Below are 20,912 nucleotides of genomic sequence, written 5' to 3' on the forward strand. Positions count from 1 at the left end.
CCTAAAGGTCTATGAGATTAAATTGATTAAATGTTTAGCTAAATCTCTAGAACTTAAAAATGTTTGTATTGCAGTCAAATTCTAGTGTAGTTCTGCTGAATTCTTGGGGATGGAGTGGTAGTATACTGGTTAAGAGTGTAGATTCTGGGGACTTCTCTGGTGGTCCAGTGGTAAAGAATCAGCCTTTCAATGCAGGGGATGCAGATTCGATCCCTGGTCAGGGAACTAAGATCCCACATGCCACAGGGCAACTAAGCCCATGTGTCAGAACTACTGAGCTCACGTGCCTCAACTAGAGAGACTGCGTGCCACAAACTACAGAGCCCACACTGTCTGGAACCCGCGTGTCACAACTACAGAGCCCATGTACCCTGGAGCCTGTGCGCCACAACTAGAGAAGAGAAAACCCGCATGCCACAATAAGAGAGAAGCCTGTGCATCGCAGTGAATAGCCCATGCACCGCAATGAAAGATCCCGCGTGCTGCAACAAAAGATCCTGCATGCCTCAACGAAGATCCTATGTGCTGCAACTAAGACCTGACACAGCCAATAAATAAATAGATAGATAGATAGATATTTTTTTAAAAAAGAGAGAAAAAAGGAGTGTAGATTCTGGAGCTATACAACCGGTATTCCAGTTCTGGCCTGCCGCCTTGCTAAAATATTTAATCTCTCTGCACGACATTCTTCTGGGCTATAAAATGGAGTATAATAATAATACCTATCTTGTGGGGGAGGGTGGAATTAAATAAATATGTGCAAAGTGCTTAGAACAATATTTAGAACATAGAAAATGCTCAATATTTATTAGCTTTTCTCCATCCCAGCAGAACCTAAGAAAAAATGCAAATTTCTTTACCGCAACATGACCTTCCTCACAGCTCAGATAGTTATGGACATCTTTCAGGGCTGCGAGGGCACATTGCCTGAAAAAGATGAAGAAAGAAACAGAAACAACCATTATACCCAAGGTGGGTTCCTCTCTATTTTTCTGTATTACCTTTTGCACTATCTCTCAGATGTCCTATATTAAATTATTCATCTGTTGAATATCTACAAATGGTGTCCTATATTCTAGGTACTATGACAAGCACAGAGAGGTCACACAGTTGAAAATGGCTCTGTGTAGACATCTTAGGTGCAAGTATAAAGTAACATACCCAGGAAAAGTTGACTAATGACAGAGCCATAATATTAAGGGCTCCAAACCTTGAACTAATAGCGCTCAAGCTGAATTGGTTCTTGAACCCAAGAAGAACCTGAATATATGGTCTGTGAAGGAGAAGGCATTCCTGGCATATGTAACAGGGCAAGCACAGGTAAAAATGTGTAAATGTATTTATGCTTTTGGCAAAAATCTGTTTAGTGATTACTCTTTGCTGAGTTCTATTAAGAGGATATGGATCAATAAATGAGACCCAGGCTCTGCTCTGGAAGTGCTCAGAGTCTTGTAGAGGAGAGAGAACTTGAGGTTGAATGGATGAGACTGGAGTGGGCCAAGCTACTGAGACTCTTATTTTAAATTCTAGGCTGTTTCCACTCTCTCTTGTCAGAAGTAGGAAACTGTTAAAAGTTCTTAAGCAGGGGATGGATATGACCAGAAATAAGCTTCGGCTAAGATAGTAGAAGGGCTGTCCTAACCACCCTATGAGAGTCTAGATGGACTCCTGGCTAACCCAAGTTGCTCTGCCCTACTCCCCCATCATTTGAACAAAGGCCTCCCTCAGCCAGGAGGCAGCCCAGGTCTTTAAAATATTAGGTACTCACTTCCTGATAAGTAGGGCCTCCATGTTGTCTGGGAGAAAGAATTCGTAGTTCTTGTAGCTCACTGCCTCTCGTCGATACTGGCCTAAATTAAACACTGAAAGTAGGAGCCCTGGTGAAGAGGTTGGGAAGATCCCAGTGGCAAAATATTGTCCTTCCTGGGAGGTAGCTCAGAGGTAAAAGAAGGTATAATTTGTAACTATATAATATGTTTACAAAGCTTCAAATTATGGCTACCAGCTCATTTACCCCTTAAAACAACCCTGAAAAGTAGGAATCATCATTCCCATTTATAAATGAGGAAATCAAGGGAGTAACTCTCATAGTTAATAAGTGGAGAGCTGGAATTCAAACCCAGGACTATTTGGTTCCAAAGCTGGTGATCTTTCCACTATTCCATTTTATCATAAACTCCAAAACTTTTAATGCCCAGAGTATTACTACACATCATTACTGTGTTCTGTACATTACTTCATTGGAAAGGTGAAGAAATTGGGACCCAGGGAGTAAAATCAGTCATCAAGGGTCAAACATTGAGTCAGCTGGGGACATAACTAAACTGGGCCTCCTGAATCCTAGTCCAATGTTATTACATTTTCTTTATCAAGACAGAGAATCTAGATTTATTACCTTCTTTAAGCCACACTTTCTCATTTGTAATGGTGAAAAATCAGAGAGAAGGGAAGGAAAGGGGGAAAGAGGGGATAATAGGCAAAGAGGTAATGTAATATTTTCTTCATTCATCCAATAAATAGTTTCTCATGCCTACTTTGTGAAACAGGACATGAGTTCTGGGGTGTCAAAGATGAACCAGATCTGCATGATGGGGTTCCAAGGAGTTCACAATCTAGCATGTAGGAAAGAGAGTAAACAGTAAACCAGTAAACAGAGAGCTCTCACCCAGTTTGGTAAGTGCTCTGACAGAGCATGCAAAAGAGCAAGGAGGAAGGAAAGACTAACTAAGCTTGGGGTGATCTCAGATGGTTTCTTGGAAAAAGCAGCATTTGTACCAGTCTTTATAGGAAGGCAGGCCTTTTATTGGCAGGCATGGGGTGTGGGAGAGGGGAACAAAGACATTCCAGGTAGAGGAAGAGTTTGAGCAAAGGTATGGCATTGGCAGGAGGCAGAACATGAGTCATCCACTGTGACTGAGGCCTGTGAGGCTGTCAGGAGCTGACTGTGGAGGGCCTTGAATGATAGGCTAAGGAGCTTGGATTTAAACCTGCAGGCCAAGGGAACCCTTAGTGGCTATAGATATGGTCAGCTTTGCATTTGAAACATGACTCTGAGGGCCTCTGTACAAGTGGAGCAGGTGGGAAGCAGGTGCATTAGAGAAGAGACCCATCTGCCACTGTCACATGTGCCCCTATGTTCAGCAGAGGCTCCTCAGAGCCTGCATTCCTACAAGAACTACTCCTTCTCTTCTATTCTGCCAATGTTTTACTCCTCCCACAGGACACACCCAGCTCAAATACACCCTATCTGGAAGCTTTCACTGCCTTCCAGTAGGTGATTTCCTCTGTGAGGCCCCTCAGTACCCTGTTCTGGGATTCTTCAGTGACATGTTGTATTCTTATGCATCCCAGCCTGATGGAGAAATGTTCAAGGACAGGTTGTGAATCTCATCCAGTTTTGCATCTCCAGTGCATAGTATGGGTTTTGGCACATGGAAAACCACTGGGGAACTCTTCACCAGTGAATTAGAGAAAGAGAAAGTACATGAAGAGAAAGAAGAAATGGGAGAAAGGGAGGAGAATACTTGGAGAGAGGGAGGGAAGGGGGCAGAGAGATATGGTGTTAGTATGGTCAAGGGAAATAAGAGGCAGAGCGTGGAGGAGAGTACAGGACCAATGTGGGTTCTTTCTTCTTCCCATCAGTAGCACCAAGTAGCAGACCTGCCACAGTGAGTGCCAGGCTTTGGAATCAAGCAGGTGTGCGTTCATATTCTGGTTCCATCACTTAGTGACCATGTGTCTTTAGACAAGACACATCACCTCGTGGGCATTAATTTCATCAGCTGTGGAATGATGATAATACTAGTTCTTCCCTACATGGGTGTTTTAGAACTTAAGAATAGAGTCTGTCACACAGAGTGAAGTAAGTCAGAAAGAGAAAAACAAATACTCTATGCTAACACATATATATGGAATCTAAAAAACAAACAAAAAAAAGGTTCTGAAAAACCTAGGGGCAGGACAAGAATAAAGATGCAGATGTAGAGAATGGACTTGAGGACACGGGGAGGGGCAAGGGTAAGCTGGGACGAAGTGAGAGAGTGGCATGGACATATCCACACTACCAAATATAAAATAGATAGCTAGTGGGAAGCAGCTGCATAGCACAGGGAGATCAGCTCAGTGCTTTGTGACCACCTAGATGGGTGGGATAGGGAGGGTGGGAAGGAGATGCAAGAGGGAGGGGATATGGGGATATATGTATATGTATAGCTGATTCAGTTTGTTGTAAAGCAGAAACTAACACAACATTGTAAAGCAATTATACTCCAATAAAGTTAAAAAAATAGATGTGAGTTCTTTGAGGGCAGGGATCCAACATCCAACAAGGGCCTTGGCACAACTGTGTGCTCAACAAATAATTACTGACTGAGTGAGTAAGTGATTGCCCTAGAAGAACTGTTTCCCACACTGGGGAGAAGTGCTCCATTCCACAAGAGAGAGAGGCTAGGCACTTGTGCACCAGTGTACAAGTAAAGGAGGAGCACAGTCCCAGTAAAAATTTTCAGCTAAGTTGATATACGTTCAAAGCTTCAATATAGTCATCAGGGGATAAATAAAAACTTTTGGTAGACTTTCTTATATTTACTGATTTTATTCTGAATTACATATGATGCAGGCGGCACTCTAACTTTTAGAGTTTAGAGACTCTAAATGTCTTAATTTGGTCCTACTTAAGCAATAGAAATTAATATGATCTAGTCCCCTACCCCAGAGCAGCTCCTGGGGAGAGAGACCCAGACACACAACACACTACAACAACACACTATGTAACTAAGGTTGGCATAGAGGGCTCTGTAGGAAGCATTGGTGTGGGAGCCCAGAGAAACACAGTCCTCCTAGGGAGAACAGAGGAATCAAATAGGAGTGGGGATACAGGGTGGGGGATAGAGAAATCAAATGGAGAATAGAAAAGAATGATTGCTGAATAAGAGGTAGCAAGCAGAAAAGAGATCACATTGGGGAGAAAGGTAAGCTGGAAGTAGGGAGTGAGGGAGGAGGCTGACAGGCAGGGAAGGAGACCCCTCTGGAGGTGGAAAGAGGCAGGATCACTTCCGGCTGGGGAGGGGAAGGAGATAGGCTCAGATCTAAGGAGAGGCTTGGAGAGAGCGGATGCCTTCTGGACAGGAGAGGTGAGCTAAATTGCCCTGCTTTACTGAAGACCTTGTGGGGGCTTCCAGGCTGGGGCTTCGACGCGCTTGACTCCACACACCCCTATAGTTTAAAGAAAACCTTAAGGTTGTCAAGAAATGGTAATGCTAATAAGAATCGTATTTTTGGTGTAGAAGTAATAATAAAGGTAATAAAAGTAGTATGTTACTCATAGGGTTTTTTGAGGTCTTACAAAAATAGAGCTCCTTGAAAACAGATATTTAATCTTTCTAGTTTTCTTATGCTTAGCACCTATCACGGGATTGGGCACAGATTACGTACTTAAGAAATTGTAAAAAATTATGAGGTGAGTGGTGGTGGTGGTGGTGGTGGTGGTGGTGGCGGTGGTAGTAGTAGTACTAGTAGTAGTACTACTAGTAGTAGTAGTTAGTAGTAGTAGTAGTAATAGTAGTAGTAGAGCAGCAGCAGCAGCAGTAATAGTATTAGTCCTAATACTGGTAATAATGGTTTGAGACATTCCTGTACTCATGGTTTTGCCCTTTTGAGGTCAGCTACCAAAGCAGGGTAAATAAAATTTTTTAAACAGCCACACCACACCCAGACATAGCATTGGCCTATAGAGGGCTGTAGAACAAAGGGTTTCAGGGACATACCTTTAGTTGGTGTTCCTATCCAGTTGAGATATCGTGTGAGCTTCGTGGAGATGTAGGTCTTTCCTCGAGCTGGTAAACCCACCATTATCACCATCGTGGGGGAATTTGTAAACTGGGGTATGGATGCTGGAAGACAAACAGAGCCTCAAATCTTATCCCCAGGCTCACATGATATTCTGGTATGAACTCAGAGATGTAGAATTGGAATGAGCATCTCTCCTACCATTATAACAAGGGAAAAAAAAACTGGAAAATTGCAAATTGTCCTCTCTTGAATTCATGAGCAAACTGAGATTGCAGTGCAAAAAGCTAACCAAAATCTGTAGACACAGGCATCTACAGGGAGAAACAGGGCCCAGGTACTTGTTTATCTTTTGCAGATACTACTGAATAATATGTAAAGTCATAAGAAGATACAGCTAAAATTTGTTAATGAATTGCTAAAATTTGGTTGTGTGTTAGTGTGAAAATATGAAACCCCTGGGGACTGCAGACATAGGTGGTTTTGAATCCTCTTGCAGACTTTCCCCCTAGGAACTCCACCACGTGCTGGCAGGGAAGAATGAGAAGAATCTGGAGAAAGATATCCTATAGTTCTGGTTTGGGGAGGGAAACAGAACAGCACCCATTGCTGAAATTGTGCCCAAAGCATTCTGCCTTTATACACTGCAGAATAAAAGGCCTTAACCTTCACAGGGAAAGGCAATAAAACTGTAGTCTGAGCGCACTGGTGGAAATTCATTGCAGCTAGCAGAGAGGAATAACCAACCCTACTAAAACTCTGCCCAGACCAATCTACTCTATCTCCCCTAGGGAAAACAAGCCTTGCTCTGCAGAAGGAATGGCAATAGGAACTGAGGGCACAGGTGGAAACTCACCACAGTTGAAGGAGAAAATTTGAAAAAATGCTCTAACCCAGGAGGGATAGGAATATGTGCTAGGCCCACAGTTTTATTTAGAGGAGGGTCAGGAACATTTGGGAATGTCACACCTTTATGACTCAGGATAAGCCTGTCTAAGACTGAGACTTAATCCAAAAAACATAGTATGTCCCTAGTCCCCTATTCTCCACTACAAAGCTAAAATAAATCAAGTAAAATAATAGCAGACTTTATTTTTAAAGAATGCAAGAGGTAAGTTGCCTCCAGAGAGCAGCACAAAGGGAAGAATCAAGGAAAGAAGAAAACGTAGTCTGAAGAGACAAAAAAATCATCAGGACAAGACTGTTATGACACATGCTGGAATTTCCGACAGGCAATTTAAAATAGCTGTGATTAAAATGTTAAATACTTTTCTATATTGGAAAAGTTAGACAACATGCAAGATCAGATAAGATAGCAGCAGGGGATAAAGTGTATAAGAAAGAATCATATGTAAATACAAGAGAAAAAACACATCAACAGATCTGAAGAATGCCTTTAGTGTGCTTATTAGTGAACTAGACACAGCTGAGGAATAAGTGAAATTGAAACTAGAACAATAGAAATTACACAAACTGAAATGCAGAGAAAAAATAAAGGGTAAAGAAAGAAAACAAGGGGGCTTCCCTGGTGGCGCAGTGGTTGAGAGTCCGCCTGCCGATTAAGGAACACGGGTTCATGCCCCGGTCCGAGAGGATCCCGCATGCCGCAGAGCAGCTAGGCCCGTGAGCCATGGTTGCTGAGCCTGCGCGTCTGGAGTCTGTGCTCCACAACAGGAGAGGCCACAACAGTGAGAGGCCCACATACCCGCAAAAAACCAAAAACCAAAACAACAACAACAACAAAAGAAAACAGAAATTCCAGCATGTGGCAAAACAGTCTTGTCCTGATGATTTTGTTTGTCTCTTCAGACTACGTTTTCTTCTTTCCTTGATTCTTCCCTTTGTGCTGCTCTCTGGAGGCAACTTACCTCTTGCATTCTTTAAAAATAAAGTCTGCTATTATTTTACTTGATTTATTTTAGCTTTGTAGTGGAGAATAGGGGACTAGGGACATACTATGTTTTTTGGATTAAGTCTCAGTCTTAGACAGGCTTATCCTGAGTCATAAAGGTGTGACATTCCCAAATGTTCCTGACCCTCCTCTAAATAAAACTGTGGGCCTAGCACATATTCCTATCCCTCCTGGGTTAGAGCATTTTTTCAAATTTTCTCCTTCAACTGTGGTGAGTTTCCACCTGTGCCCTCAGCTTTGGGACACTATCAAGTTAGAATACTAGAAGAAGAGAGAGAGAATGGAGAAAAAATATTTGAAGAAATAATTGCTGAAATTTTTCAAAATTAGCGATTGATATAAACCCCAGATCCAAGTATCTTAGAGAACACAAAACAGGGTAAATAAAATTTTTAAAAGAGCCACACCACACCCAGACATATCAAATTCAAACTGCAGAAAATCAGGCAAAATGAAATATTGAAGGCAGTCAGGGAAAAAGGGTGGAGGGAACACCTTACTTACAGAGGAACAAGAAGAATTATATGAGACTTTGTATGAGAGTCACATAAGCCAAAAATAGTGGAATGAAACCTTTAAAATATTGAAAGTAAAAACCCTGCCTATCCAATTCTAAATTCAGCAAAAATGTCCTTCAAAAATAAAGGCAAGGGCTTCCCTGGTGGCGCAGTGGTTGAGAGTCCGCCTGCCGATGCAGGGGATACGGGTTCGTGCCCCGGTCCGGGAGGATCCCACATGCCGCGGAGCGGCTGGGCCCATGAGCCATGGCCGCTGAGCCTGTGCGTCCGGAGCCTGCGCTCTGCAACGGGAGAGGCCACAACAGTAAGAGGCCCGCGTACCACAAAAATAAAAATAAAAAAATAAAATTAAAATAAAGGTAAAATAGGGACTTTTTTTCAAACAAAAACGGGAAATTCATCACCAGCAGACGTGTCTTATAAGAAATATTAAAGGACATTATTTAGGCAGAAGGGATAAGATATAAGTCAGAAATTGGATCTACATAATTAAAGTAAGAGCATGTGCCCTCAGCTCAGTAAGGAATGTGCCCTCAGTAAGCATGTGCCCTCAGTAAGGAATACATGAAGGCAAAATATATATTTTTATTTTCCATATTCTTAATTGTTCTAAAAAATAACTGACTGATGTGGAGAAAAGGGAATCCTCGTGCACTGTTGGTGGGATTGTAAACTGGTTCAGCCACTATGGACACAGTGAGGGTTTCCTCAAAAACTTAAAGCTAGAACTACCATATGATCCAGCAATTCCACTTTTTGGTATTTATCTGAAGAAAACAAAAAACACTAATCACAAAAGATATATGTACCCCCCTGTTCATTGCAGCATTATTTACAATAGCCAAGATATGGAAGCAATCTAAGTGTCCATCAATAGATGAATGGACAAAGAAGATCTGTCATATATATATATATATATATATATATATATATATAATTTACATTATATGTATACACACACAATGTAATATTATTCAGCCATAAAAAATGAAATCTTGACCTTTGTGACCACATGGATGGATCTACAAGGTATTATGTGAAGTGAAATAAGTCAGACAGAGAAAGACAAATACCATATGATCTCACTTTTATGCAAAATCCCAAAAATAAAAGAAACAAACAAAACAAAATGAAAACAGACCCATAGATGCAGAGAACAAATGGATGGCTGTCAGAGGGGAGGTGGGGGTTGAATAGGTAAAGAGGAGTGAGAGGTATAAACCTCCAGTTATAAAATAAATAAGCCACAGAGATGTAATATGCAGCATAAGGAATATGGTCAATAATATTGTAATAATAATAACTTTGTATGGGGACAGATGGTTACTAGACTTATCATGGTGATCATTTTGTAATATATGCAAATGTTAAGTCATTATGTAGTAAACCTGAAACATAATATTGTATGTCAACTATATTTCCAATTTAAACAACCCAACTGTTTAAAGCAATAATAGTAACAATGTATTGGGTGTTTATAGCAAATGTAAAAATTAAATGATTACAATAGTGACACAAGGGAAGGGAGTAAGATTGGGAATATTCTATTGTAAGGTACTTGGACTACATGCAAAACAATATAGTGTTATTTGAAGATGAACCCAATTTTTTTTTTTTTTTTGCGGTACACAGGTCTCTCACTGTTGTGGCCTCTCCCGTTGCGGAGCACAGGCTCCAGACTCACAGGCTCAGCGGCCATGGCTCACGGGCCCAGCTGCTCTGCGGCATGTGGGATCCTCCTGGACCGGGGCATGAAGCCGTGTTCCCTGCATCGGCAGGTGGATTCTCAACCACTGCGCCACCAGGGAAGCCCAAACCCAATTATTTTAAACTGTACATTGCAAACCCTAGGGAACCACTAAATTTTTTAAAAGATATATAAATGATAAGTAAATAGAGGAGATAAAATGGGATCATAAAAATACTCAAATAAAGTAAGAAAACTCAAAAGAGAGAGAGAGAAAACAAACAAACAACAATGCAATGAATAGAAAAAACAGCAAGATGGTAGGTTTTAATCCAACTGTATTAATAATCACTTTGAATGTGAATTTTCTAAACACACCAGTTAGAAGACAGAGATTGTCAGAGCGAAAAAAAAAGCAAGAATCGACTAGAAGCCATCTACAAAACACATGCAGCTGGGTCCAGTTCTGGGACCTTCTTTTATCTCTCACTAACTAACTAGAATATAAAACCTTGATAGAATTCATGGACACCTATTTGAAAACTGAAAAGTAAATATAGGCAGATGGACTGGGAAAAAAATCAGAGTTTGAAATGCCACCTAAACGGTTGTGAGTTCAACATTATTTTTTCCCTCCAGCTTCCTAAGCCTGAATTTGACATGATATGAAACCCAGAGGTGAGCATTGTTTAACAGAGTGCAATACAGGAGAAGCCTTGATGTTATGGCCTAAGGAGAGGAAAAGAGAACTCCTAAATGTGAAAATGTGAGAAATTCCTCAGGTTTTTATTTACTCGACTTCTGTTTTGGTCCCACAGTGGGAGTAGTGACAGCAAAAGTAGTCCAGAAGCAAGAGTGGTCCATAAAGGGAACTTCCAGTAATCAAAACTCTCAGGGATAAGGTTCTTTCTCTAGGTGGAGCCATGGCATCAAGGGGACAAAACTAAACTCCATACTAATTTTTCCTCTCTCTCTCCTGCAACTTGTTTCTGGAAGTGATACTACCAAGCAGGTGGGTGGTTTCTGAACAGAGGACAGAAAATGGGAGCCTAGAGAAATGGAAAGTACTGAAAAACTATGGGAGAGGGAACAGTTTAGAAAAGAAATTGCAAAAAGTGGTTTTGAACCGCTGGGCTCACGTTTGATCTGTGAGTGCTTTGATGTGACCCTAATTAGCCTACCAAAGATTTGGAAAGTGAATCATCCCAAGTCCCACACTGACCACTAGGTGGTGCACACACCGTACTGGTCTAAATAGTACTATGAAAGTTTCAAAAATGTAATTGATTTTGGAACCCCAATACACAGAAGGGTAAAACAAAAATATCAACCTCCATAGGATAAAAACAATACTCTTGGTCTCAAATGATATTTACAATGTCCACAATACAAACTAAAATCAATCAAGATACAAATAACTATGAAATCTCAACTCACATGAAAAAAGACCATCAACAGACATGAATGATGAGATGACACAGGCGATGGAATTGTCTAAAATTATCTATTATAAAAATTCTTGAATGAGAGAGCAGATCAAGATGGCAGAGCCGTAGAATATGAATCTCACCTCCTCCCACAAATACATCAAAAATACACCCTTCATGTGGAATGATTCTCACAGAATATCTACCGAATGCTGGCAGACTCAGACCTCAGACTCCTGAAAGGGCAAGAAAATCTCCATGTAACAGGGTAGGACAAAAGAAAAAAAAGAAAGAGGGAAAGAAATTAGGGCAGGACCTGCACACCTGGGAGGGAGCTGTGAAAGAGGAAAGGGTCCCACACACTGGGAAGTCCCCTCACCTGCAGGGAGATCAGCCAGGACAGAGGTAGAGCTTCAGAGCCTTGGAGGAGAGTGCAGCAGCTAGTTTGCAGCAGCCAGAACAGAGAGAAAACTGCACAGACGGTATCAGATCTACCCTGTCACATTATGCTGGAGTGCAGAGACAACAGAGGGAACAGAGCCCAGTGGGAACCCAAAGAGGTATGAGCCAGGCAGAATTGGATGGTTCAACTGCAGGGATTCATTGACCTGCATTCACTAGTGTCTTCAACTACTCTCTAGGATATTTTCCATGATACCTTCCCTTTTCATGAAATGGGCCAGAAAATGTATGCTATGGAGAACCAAAAGAAGTGGTGAAGAGCAAGGGATGTCACTGAACCTGGTAATGAGAACTCAGTGAACTGCTGGTCTGTTCCTATCCCTCCAGAAATCTATACCTTAGAACTGTGTGAAACCACCTGTTCATACTTCAGGGTTCTTCCATAAAAGAAGATTGGTTATGGGGGTTTGAGACAAGATGGTGGGGTAGAAAGACTTGAGCTCACCACCTCTCACAGAAACACCAAAATCACAACTAACTGCTGAACAACCATTAACAAAAAAGATAGGAACCTACCAAAAAAGATATTCTACACCCAAAGACAAAGAAGCCACAAAAAGATGGTAGGAGAGGCACATTTGCAATGCAGTCAAATCCCATACCCACCAGGTGGGTGACCCACAAACTGGAAAATAATTATATTGCAGAGGTTCTCCCACAGTGAGATTTCTGAGCCCTGCATCAAGCTTACAAGTCTGGGGGTCCAGCATTGGGAGGAGGAGCCCCCAGATCATTTGGCTGTGAAGGCCAGTGGCTTGATCAGAAGAACTCCACAGGACTGGTGAAAACATAAAATATACTCTTAGAGGGTACACACAAGCTCTCGTGTGCCCCAGGACCCAGGGAAAAGCAGTGACTTCAGAAGGTAGCCTGGTTCAGACCTACATGCTGGTCTTTGAAGGTCTCCTGGGGAGTCAGGGGGTGGCTGAGGCTCACTGTGGGAACAAGGACAGTGGAGGCAGAGACTCTGGGGAATATTCATTGGCATGAGCTCTCCTGGAAGCTGCCATTTTTGCAGCAATACCTGGCTCTACCCAACATCCTCTAGGCTGCAGAGCTGGGAGGCCTCAGGCCAAACAACCAACAGGGCAGTAACACAGCTCCACCCATCAGCAGACAGGCTGACTAAAGTCTTCCTGAGTCCACAGCCACCTCTAAACACACCATTTGCCACAGGCCTGCCCACCTGAGGCACAAGAACCTGCTCCAACCAACAGTGGTCAGGCACTAGTCCCTCACACCAGGAAGCCTGCACAAGCCTCTAGACAAGCCTCACCCAGCAGGAGGCAGACACCAGAAGCAAAAGAAATGACAATCCTGAAGCCTGCAGAACAGAGACCACAAACACAGAAAGTTAGACAAAATGAAACAGCAGAGGAATATGTTCCTGACGAAAGAACAAGATAAAACACCAGAAGAACAACTAAGTGAAGTGGAGATAGGCAAAATACCCAAGCAAGAATTCAGAGTAATAATAGTAAAGATAATCCAAGATGTTGGAAAAAGAATGGAGGCACAGACTGAGAAGTAGAAGAAATGTTTAACAGAGAGCTAGAAGATATAAAGAACAAACAGAGTTGAACAATACAATAACTGAAATAAAAAATACACTAGAAGGAATCAATAGCAGAATAAATGAGGCAGAAGAACAGATAAGTGAGCTAGAATACAGAATGGTGGAAATCATTGCTGTGGAACAGAATAAATAAAAAAGCATGAAAAGAAATGAGGACAGTCACAGAAACCTCTGGGATAACATTAAATGCACAACATTCACATTGTAAGAGTCCCAGAAGGAGAAGAGAGAGAGAAAGGGCCTGGGAAAATATTGGAGGAGATAGTAGCTGAAAACTTCCCTAACATGGGAAAGGAAACAGTTACCCAAGTCCAGGAAGCACAGAGTCCCATACAGGATAAACCCAAGGAAGAACACACCGAGACACATATTAATCAAACTGGCAAAAATTAAAGACAATGAGAAAATTTTAAAAGCAACAAATAATATGTAAGGGAATCTCCATAAACTTAGCTGATTTTTCAGCAGAAATCATGCAGGTCAGAAAGGAGTGGCAGGATATATTTAAAGTGACAAAAGGGAAAAACCTACAACCAAGTATATTCTACCCAGCAAGTCTTTCATTCAGATTCATCAGAGAAATCAAAAGTGTAAAGCAAAAGCTAAGAGAATTCAGCACCACAAAACCAGCTTTAACACAAATGCTAAATGAACTTCTCTAGGTGGAAAAGAAAAGGCCACAACTAGAAACAAGAAAATTACTAATGGAAAAGCTCAACAGTAAAGGTAAACATACAGTAAAGGTAGGAAATCATCTGCATACAAAAGATATCAAAACCAGAAATCGTGAGGAGAGTACAAATGCAGGATATTGGAAATGCATTTGAAATTAAGAGACCAGCAACTTAAAACAATCTTGTATATAGTATATATAGAAACTGCTATATCAAAACCTCATGATAACCACAAAACAAAAGTCTACAATAGGTCCATACACAAAAAAGAAAAAGGAATGCAAACACAACACTAAAGATAATTATCAAACCAGAAGAGAAGAGAACAAAAGAGGGAAGGAAGAAAAACACTAAAAAAAGAAATCTAAAACAATTAACAAAATAACAATAAGAATGTACATATTGATAATTACCTTGAATTTAAACAGATTAAATGCTCCATCCAAAAGATATAGACTGGCTGAATGGATACCCAAAAAACAGACCCCTGTATATGCTGTCTACAAGAGACCCACTTCAGATCTGGGGACACACACAGACTCAAAGTGAGGGGATGGAAAAAGTTATTCCATGCACATGGAAAAAAAAGAAAGCTGGAATAGCAATACTCATGCCAGACAAAATAGACTTTAAAATAAAGACTGTTACAAGAGACAAAGAAGGACACTACATAATGATCAAGGGATCAATCCAAGAAGACGATATAACAATTGTAAATATATATGCACCCAAAATAGAAGTACCTCAATTTATAAGGCAGATACTAACAGCCATGAAAGATGAAATTGAAAGTAACACAATAATAGTGGGGGAATTTAACACCCCACTTTCATCAATGGACCGATCATCTAGACAGAAAATCAATAAGGAAACAGAGGTCTTAAATGACACATTAGACCAGATGGGCTTAATTGATATTTATAGAGCATTCCATCCACAAGTAGCAGAATACACATTCTTTTCAAGTGCACATGGAACATTCTCCAGGATTGATCACATGCTGGGCCACAAAGCAAACCTTGGTAAGTTTAAGAAAATTGAAATCATATCAAGCAACTTTTCCGACACAACTCTGTGAGATTAGAAATTAACTACAATTTTTAAAAAGCTGTAAAAAACACAAACACATGGAGGTTAAACAATATTTTACTAAACAACTGATGGATCACTGAAGAAATTGAAGAGGAAATCAATAAATACCTAGAGACAAATCAAAACAAAATCAAGAAGATCCCAAACCTATGGGAGACAGCAAAAGCAGTTCTAAGAGAGAAGTTTATGGCAATACAATCTTCCCTCAGGAAACATGAAAAATCTCAAACAATGTAATCTTATACTTAAAGCAACTAGAGAAAGAAGAACAAACAAAACCCATAGTCAGTAGGAGGAAAGAAATCATAAAGATCAGAGCAGAAATAAATGACATAGGGATAAAAACAATAGAAAAGATCAATGAAACTAAAAGCTGCTTCTTTTAAAAGATAAACAAAATGATAAACATTTAGCCAGACTCAAGAAAAACAGGGAGAGGGCTCAAATCAATAAAATTAGAGATGAAAAAGGAGAAGGTACAACTGACACCACAGAAATACAAAGGATCATAAAAGACTACTACTAGCAACTATATGCCAGTAAAATGGACAACCCGGGAAAAATGGACAAATTCTTAGAAAGGTACAATCTCCCAAGACTGAACCAGGAAGAAATAGAAAATATGAACAGAGCAATCACAAGTAATGAAATTGAAACTGTGATTTTAAAACTCCCAACAAACAAAAGCCCAGGACTATGTGGCTTAACAGGCGAATTCTATCAAACATTTAGAGAAGAATTAATGCCTATCCTTCTGAAACTATTCCAAAAAATTGCAGAAGAAAGAACACTCCCAAACTCATTCTATGAGGCCACCATCACTCTGATAATAAAACCAGACAAAAATATCACAGGAAAGAAAGTTACATGTCAATGTCACTGATGAACACTGACACAAAACTTCTTAACAAAATACTAGCAAACCAAATCCAAAAACACATTAAAAGGATCATACACCATGATCAAGTGAGATTTATCCAAGGGATGTAAGGATTTTTCAATATCTGCAAATCAATCAGTGTGATACATGACATCAGCAAATTGAAGAATAAAAACCATATGATCACCTCAATAGATGCAAAAAAAGCTTTTGACAAAATTCAACAACAATTTATGATAAAAATTCTCCAGAAATTGGGCATAGAGGGAACCTACCTCAACATAATAAAGACCATATATGACAAACTTTCAACTAACATCATACTCAACAGTGAAAAGCTGAAAGCATTTCCTTTAAGATCAGGAACAAGACAAGGATGTCCACTTTTACCACTTTTATTCAACATAGTTTTGGAAGTCCTAGCCATGGCTATCAGATAAGAAAAAGAAATAAAAGGAATCCAAAGTGGACAAGAAGTAAAACTGTCACTGTTTGCAGACATGATATTATATATAGAAAATCCTACAGATGCTACCTGAAAACTACTAGAGTTCATTGATGAATTCGGTAAAGTTGCAGGATATGAAATAAATATACAAAAATCTGTCATGTTTCTGTACACTAACAGCAAAAGATCAGAAAGAGAAATTGAGGAAACAATCCCATTTACCATTGCATCAAAAATAATAAGATATCTAGGAATAAACCTACCTAAAGAGGCAAAATACCTGTACTCTGAAAATATGGAGAGTAAAAGGAACTAGTTTGACTAAAATAATTGCAAGATAAGAACAATTTTGGAGGTAACTTCCTACTTGATTTTAAGATTTATTATAAAGGTACAGTGTAGTATGGGCAAAGGATAGACATATAGATCAAAAGAATGGAATAGAGAAACCAGAAATAGATCCACTCAAATACAGTTAAGTTTTTTTGCCATGCAGAAGCTTTTTAGTTTGATGTAGTCCCACTTGTCTATTTTTGCTTTTGTTGCTAGTGCTTTTTGTGTCATATCCAAGAAATCACTACCTAGACTAATGTCATGAAGCTTTCTCCTTAAGTTTTCTTCTAAGAGTTGTACAGTTTCAGGTCTTATATTTAAATATTTAATGAATTTTGACTTGATCTTTGTGTATGTTGTAAGATAAGGGTCCAATTTCATTATTTTCCATGTGGATATCCAGTTTCCCCACTTCCATTTGTTTAAGACACTATCCTTGAAATCAGGACCGTCAAGAAATTATCTGCACTCCCATGTTCATTGAAGCATTATTCACAATAGCCAAGATATAGAAATAACCTAAATATCCATCAACTGATGAATGCATTAAGAAAATATGGTAGATACAAATAATTGAACATTATTCATCCTTAAAAAAATAAGGAAATCCTGTCATATGTGACAACATGGATGAACCTGGAGTACATTATGTTAAGTGAAATAAGCCAGTTCCAGAAGTTCAAATACTGCATGATTACACTTATATGAGATATCTAAAATAGTCAAACTCAAAAGCAGAGAGTAGAATAGTTGTTGCCAGGAAATAAGGAGTTGCTATTCAATGGGTAGAGTTTGAGTCATACAAGGTGAATAGTTCTAGAGATCTACTGTAATTGTGCCTATAATTAATAATACTTTATTATGCACTTAAAACATTGTCAAGAGGGTAGATCACATGTTGTGTTCTTGCCACAATATAAAAAAGCAACTATCAATTGTCTAATTTTTGTGTAATATCAAAGAAAAATAAAATTATCTAAAACTAAAGGCTATTAGCATATTGCTGTTTTCCCAAGCTACTGTATAGGAGGACAAATTTTCTTCATATATTTCAACCAAGATAACACATTGCAACAGATTGAATGCAGAAGGTATGAAAATACATCTATCTTCTATTACGCCAGACATAAAAGAGATTTACAAATTCATAAAACAATTTTGCTTTACCTTCTTTGAGGGGAAATAAAGTTATTTTATGAAAAATGTGCTATTTATGTTATCATGTAGTAGGTTTATTATTTTCATGTTTAAGTGGGTTAATAAATATATATTATAAAGAAGAAAGAATATACCATGAAATCATTAATTTTAAAAAAGCAAGAGTAGCTGTTACTATCCAGTTAATTAGACTTCAGTGCACAGAAAATTACTACATACAAAAGGGAATTACATAATAATAAAAGATCAATACCCTAGGAATATATAATAATCCAAATTGTATGCATACCAGACAACAAAGCCTCAAAATAAATGAAAAAAAAACTAAAAGGAGAAATAAGACAAATGCACAAGTATATCTGAGGACTCCAACATACACTCTCAGAAATTAATAGAATCATTAGACATAAAATCAGCAACAGTGTAGAAGAATTAAACAGCACAATAAATCAGCAGTATCTAATTGACATTTATAAAGCACTACACCCAGAAACAACAGAATAAATATTTTGTTCTAGTGTCCATGGTACATTTCCATGTCCTGGGCCATTAAACAATAGTCAGTAAATCTAAAGTGATTGACATTAAACATAGTGTATTCTCTGATCCTAACTGAATCAAAGTAAAAATCAACAGAAGAAGGAAGACAGCAAAGTCTCTAAACACTTGGAAATTAAAGAACATACTTCTAAAGAATCCATGACTGAAAAAAGAAGTCTCAAAAGAAATTTTGAAAATACACATAGAACTGATTTAAACTTAAAAAACAACTTCTCAAAATATGAGGGGTGCAGCTAAAGCAGTACTGATAGGGACATTTATAGCACTAAAATTCTTACATTGGAAAAAGGAAAAGTCTCAAATCAGTAATCTAAGTTACCACTTTAAAAAAACTAGAAAAATAAGAGCAAAATAAACAAAAGGAAGCAGAAGGAAAGAAATATTAGATAAGAGCAGAAATCAATGAAAACAGAAAAACAATAGAGAAAATGAATAAAATAAAAAGTTGATTCCTAAAAAAGATCAATGAAATGGATCAACCTTTAGCAAGACTGACAAATATAAAAAGAGAGAAGACACAAATGGCCATTATCAGAAATAAAATAGGTTATATCACTACATATCCTGCAGTCATTTAAAGGCTAATAAGGGAATACTACAAACAATTTTACTCTTATAAATTTGACTACTTAGAATATATAGACCTATTCCTTGAAAACCACAACCTCCCACAACTCAACCACAATGAAATAGGCAATCTGAATAGTCCTGTAATCATTAAAGTAATTTAATTAAAAAGAAAATCTCCAGAAATAGAAATCTCTAGGCTCAGATGTATTCATGTGAGAAATCTACCACACATTTAAAGAAGAATTAACACAAATTTTACACAATAATTTCAAGAAAACAAAAGAGAAGGGAGGATTCCCAGCTAATTTAATGAGGCCAGAATTACCCTGATACCAAAACAAGACAAATAGAGTGCCCAAAAAACCCTATAGGTCAATATCTCTCATGAACTTAAATATAAAAATCATCAAAAAATGTTGGCAAATAGAATCCAACGTTGCATTAAAATAATTATATGCAATAACTAAGTGGAATTCAGTCTAAGTACACAAGGCTAGATGAACATTCAAAAAAATAAATTAATGTAACTCACAATATGATAAGCTAAAGAAGAAAAATATGTCAATGCATGTAGAAAAAACACTTCATATATTAAACACTAATTAGTGATAAAAATTATTGGCAAGTTAGGAATAGAAATGAATTACTTAAACTTGATAAGGAATCTTTACAACAAAAACCTATTGTCATTATTACACTTAAAAGTGAAAGACTTGGACTTCCCAGGTGGCACGGTGGTTAAGAATCCACCTGCCAATGCAGGGGACATGGGTTCGATCCCTGGTCTGGGAAGATCCCACATGCCACGGAGCAACTACGCCCATGTGTCACAACTACTGAGCCTGCACTCTAGAGCCCACAAGCCACAACTAGTGACCCCTCATGCCACAACTACTGAAGCCCGTGTGTGGATCCTGTGCTCCACAAGAAGAGAAGCCACTGAAATGAGAAGCCTGTGCACCATAATGAAGAGTATACCCTGCTCTCTGCAAATAGAGGAAACCTGCATGCAGCAATGAAGACCCAATGCAGCCAAAATTAAATAAATAAATTTTTAAAAAGTAAAAGACAATACTTTCCCCCTAAGATCAGAACCAATGTAAAGATGTTCACTCTCTCTACTCTTTTGACATAGTACTAGACGTTCTAACCACTGCAATAAGGCAGTAAAAGGAAATAAAAGGCATACGGTTTAGAAAAGAATAAATAAAATATTTCCTATTTGTAGATGTCATGATTATCTATATAGAAATTCCCCAAAAGTATAAAAATTCTTAGAACTAACAAGTGAGTTAGGCAAGGATGAAGGCACAAGATCAACACAAAAAATCAATTGTGAGACTTTTACTTCCATCATTAGGAGTTCTGCGAACCCATTCCCCAGTGAAAAAAGCAAAACTGGCAAATATTATTTTAAAAAATAACCTTTTAAAGTCTCTGAAAATTATCCTAATGGGATACAGTACATGAAGCATTTATTCAAAAAAATCAACCAAAATTCAGTAAGAACAGTGAGTATCTGTGGCATTTTTGCCATGATCCTCACTCTTGCCCCCCAAGTTTAGTTTAATGGAACTTCCACTCCAGGTGTGTGTGTGTGGCCAAAAAGATGGGGCTCCCACCTAAGAGAGTTCGCCCAATAAAATCATATGGTACCTCAGTTGGAGGGGCAGACAGTCAGCACCTCACATCCCTTCCAGCTCCAAGTTGCAGTAGCAAATGTAGCTCAGAGGTTGGATATGTCCTTCCCTCATCCAGTCCCTACCCATAGGATGCAGGTTATACCCCAGGTGCAGTAGGCTGAGAATACTGGGTTCCTGATCACCC

The 20,912-nt window shown here is 38.9% G+C and overlaps 1 protein-coding gene across 17 annotated transcripts in view; it reads right to left on the reverse strand.

Annotated features, from left to right (window-relative positions):
- The window catches only part of PFKFB1 (6-phosphofructo-2-kinase/fructose-2,6-biphosphatase 1), a 77,218-nt gene that overhangs the window by 32,962 nt on the left and 23,344 nt on the right, over nt 1-20,912 (reverse strand). For 9 of the 17 annotated variants that reach the window (XM_067023863.1, XM_067023860.1, XM_059049781.2 and 6 more), the window contains 3 exons: nt 5,766-5,891; nt 1,769-1,862; nt 861-927 (listed from right to left, as the gene is read on the reverse strand). In XM_067023863.1, coding sequence (XP_066879964.1) covers nt 861-927; nt 1,769-1,862; nt 5,766-5,891 — 287 coding nt within the window. Of the gene's footprint in view, nt 1-860; nt 928-1,768; nt 1,878-5,765; nt 5,892-20,912 lie in introns of all 17 variants that reach the window. The other 8 variants (XM_067023858.1, XM_067023854.1, XM_059049776.2 and 5 more) reach the window with 2 other exon arrangements.

This window comes from Kogia breviceps, chromosome X (assembly GCF_026419965.1).
Source record: "Kogia breviceps isolate mKogBre1 chromosome X, mKogBre1 haplotype 1, whole genome shotgun sequence".
In the NCBI taxonomy this organism is placed as follows: Eukaryota; Metazoa; Chordata; class Mammalia; order Artiodactyla; family Physeteridae; genus Kogia; species Kogia breviceps.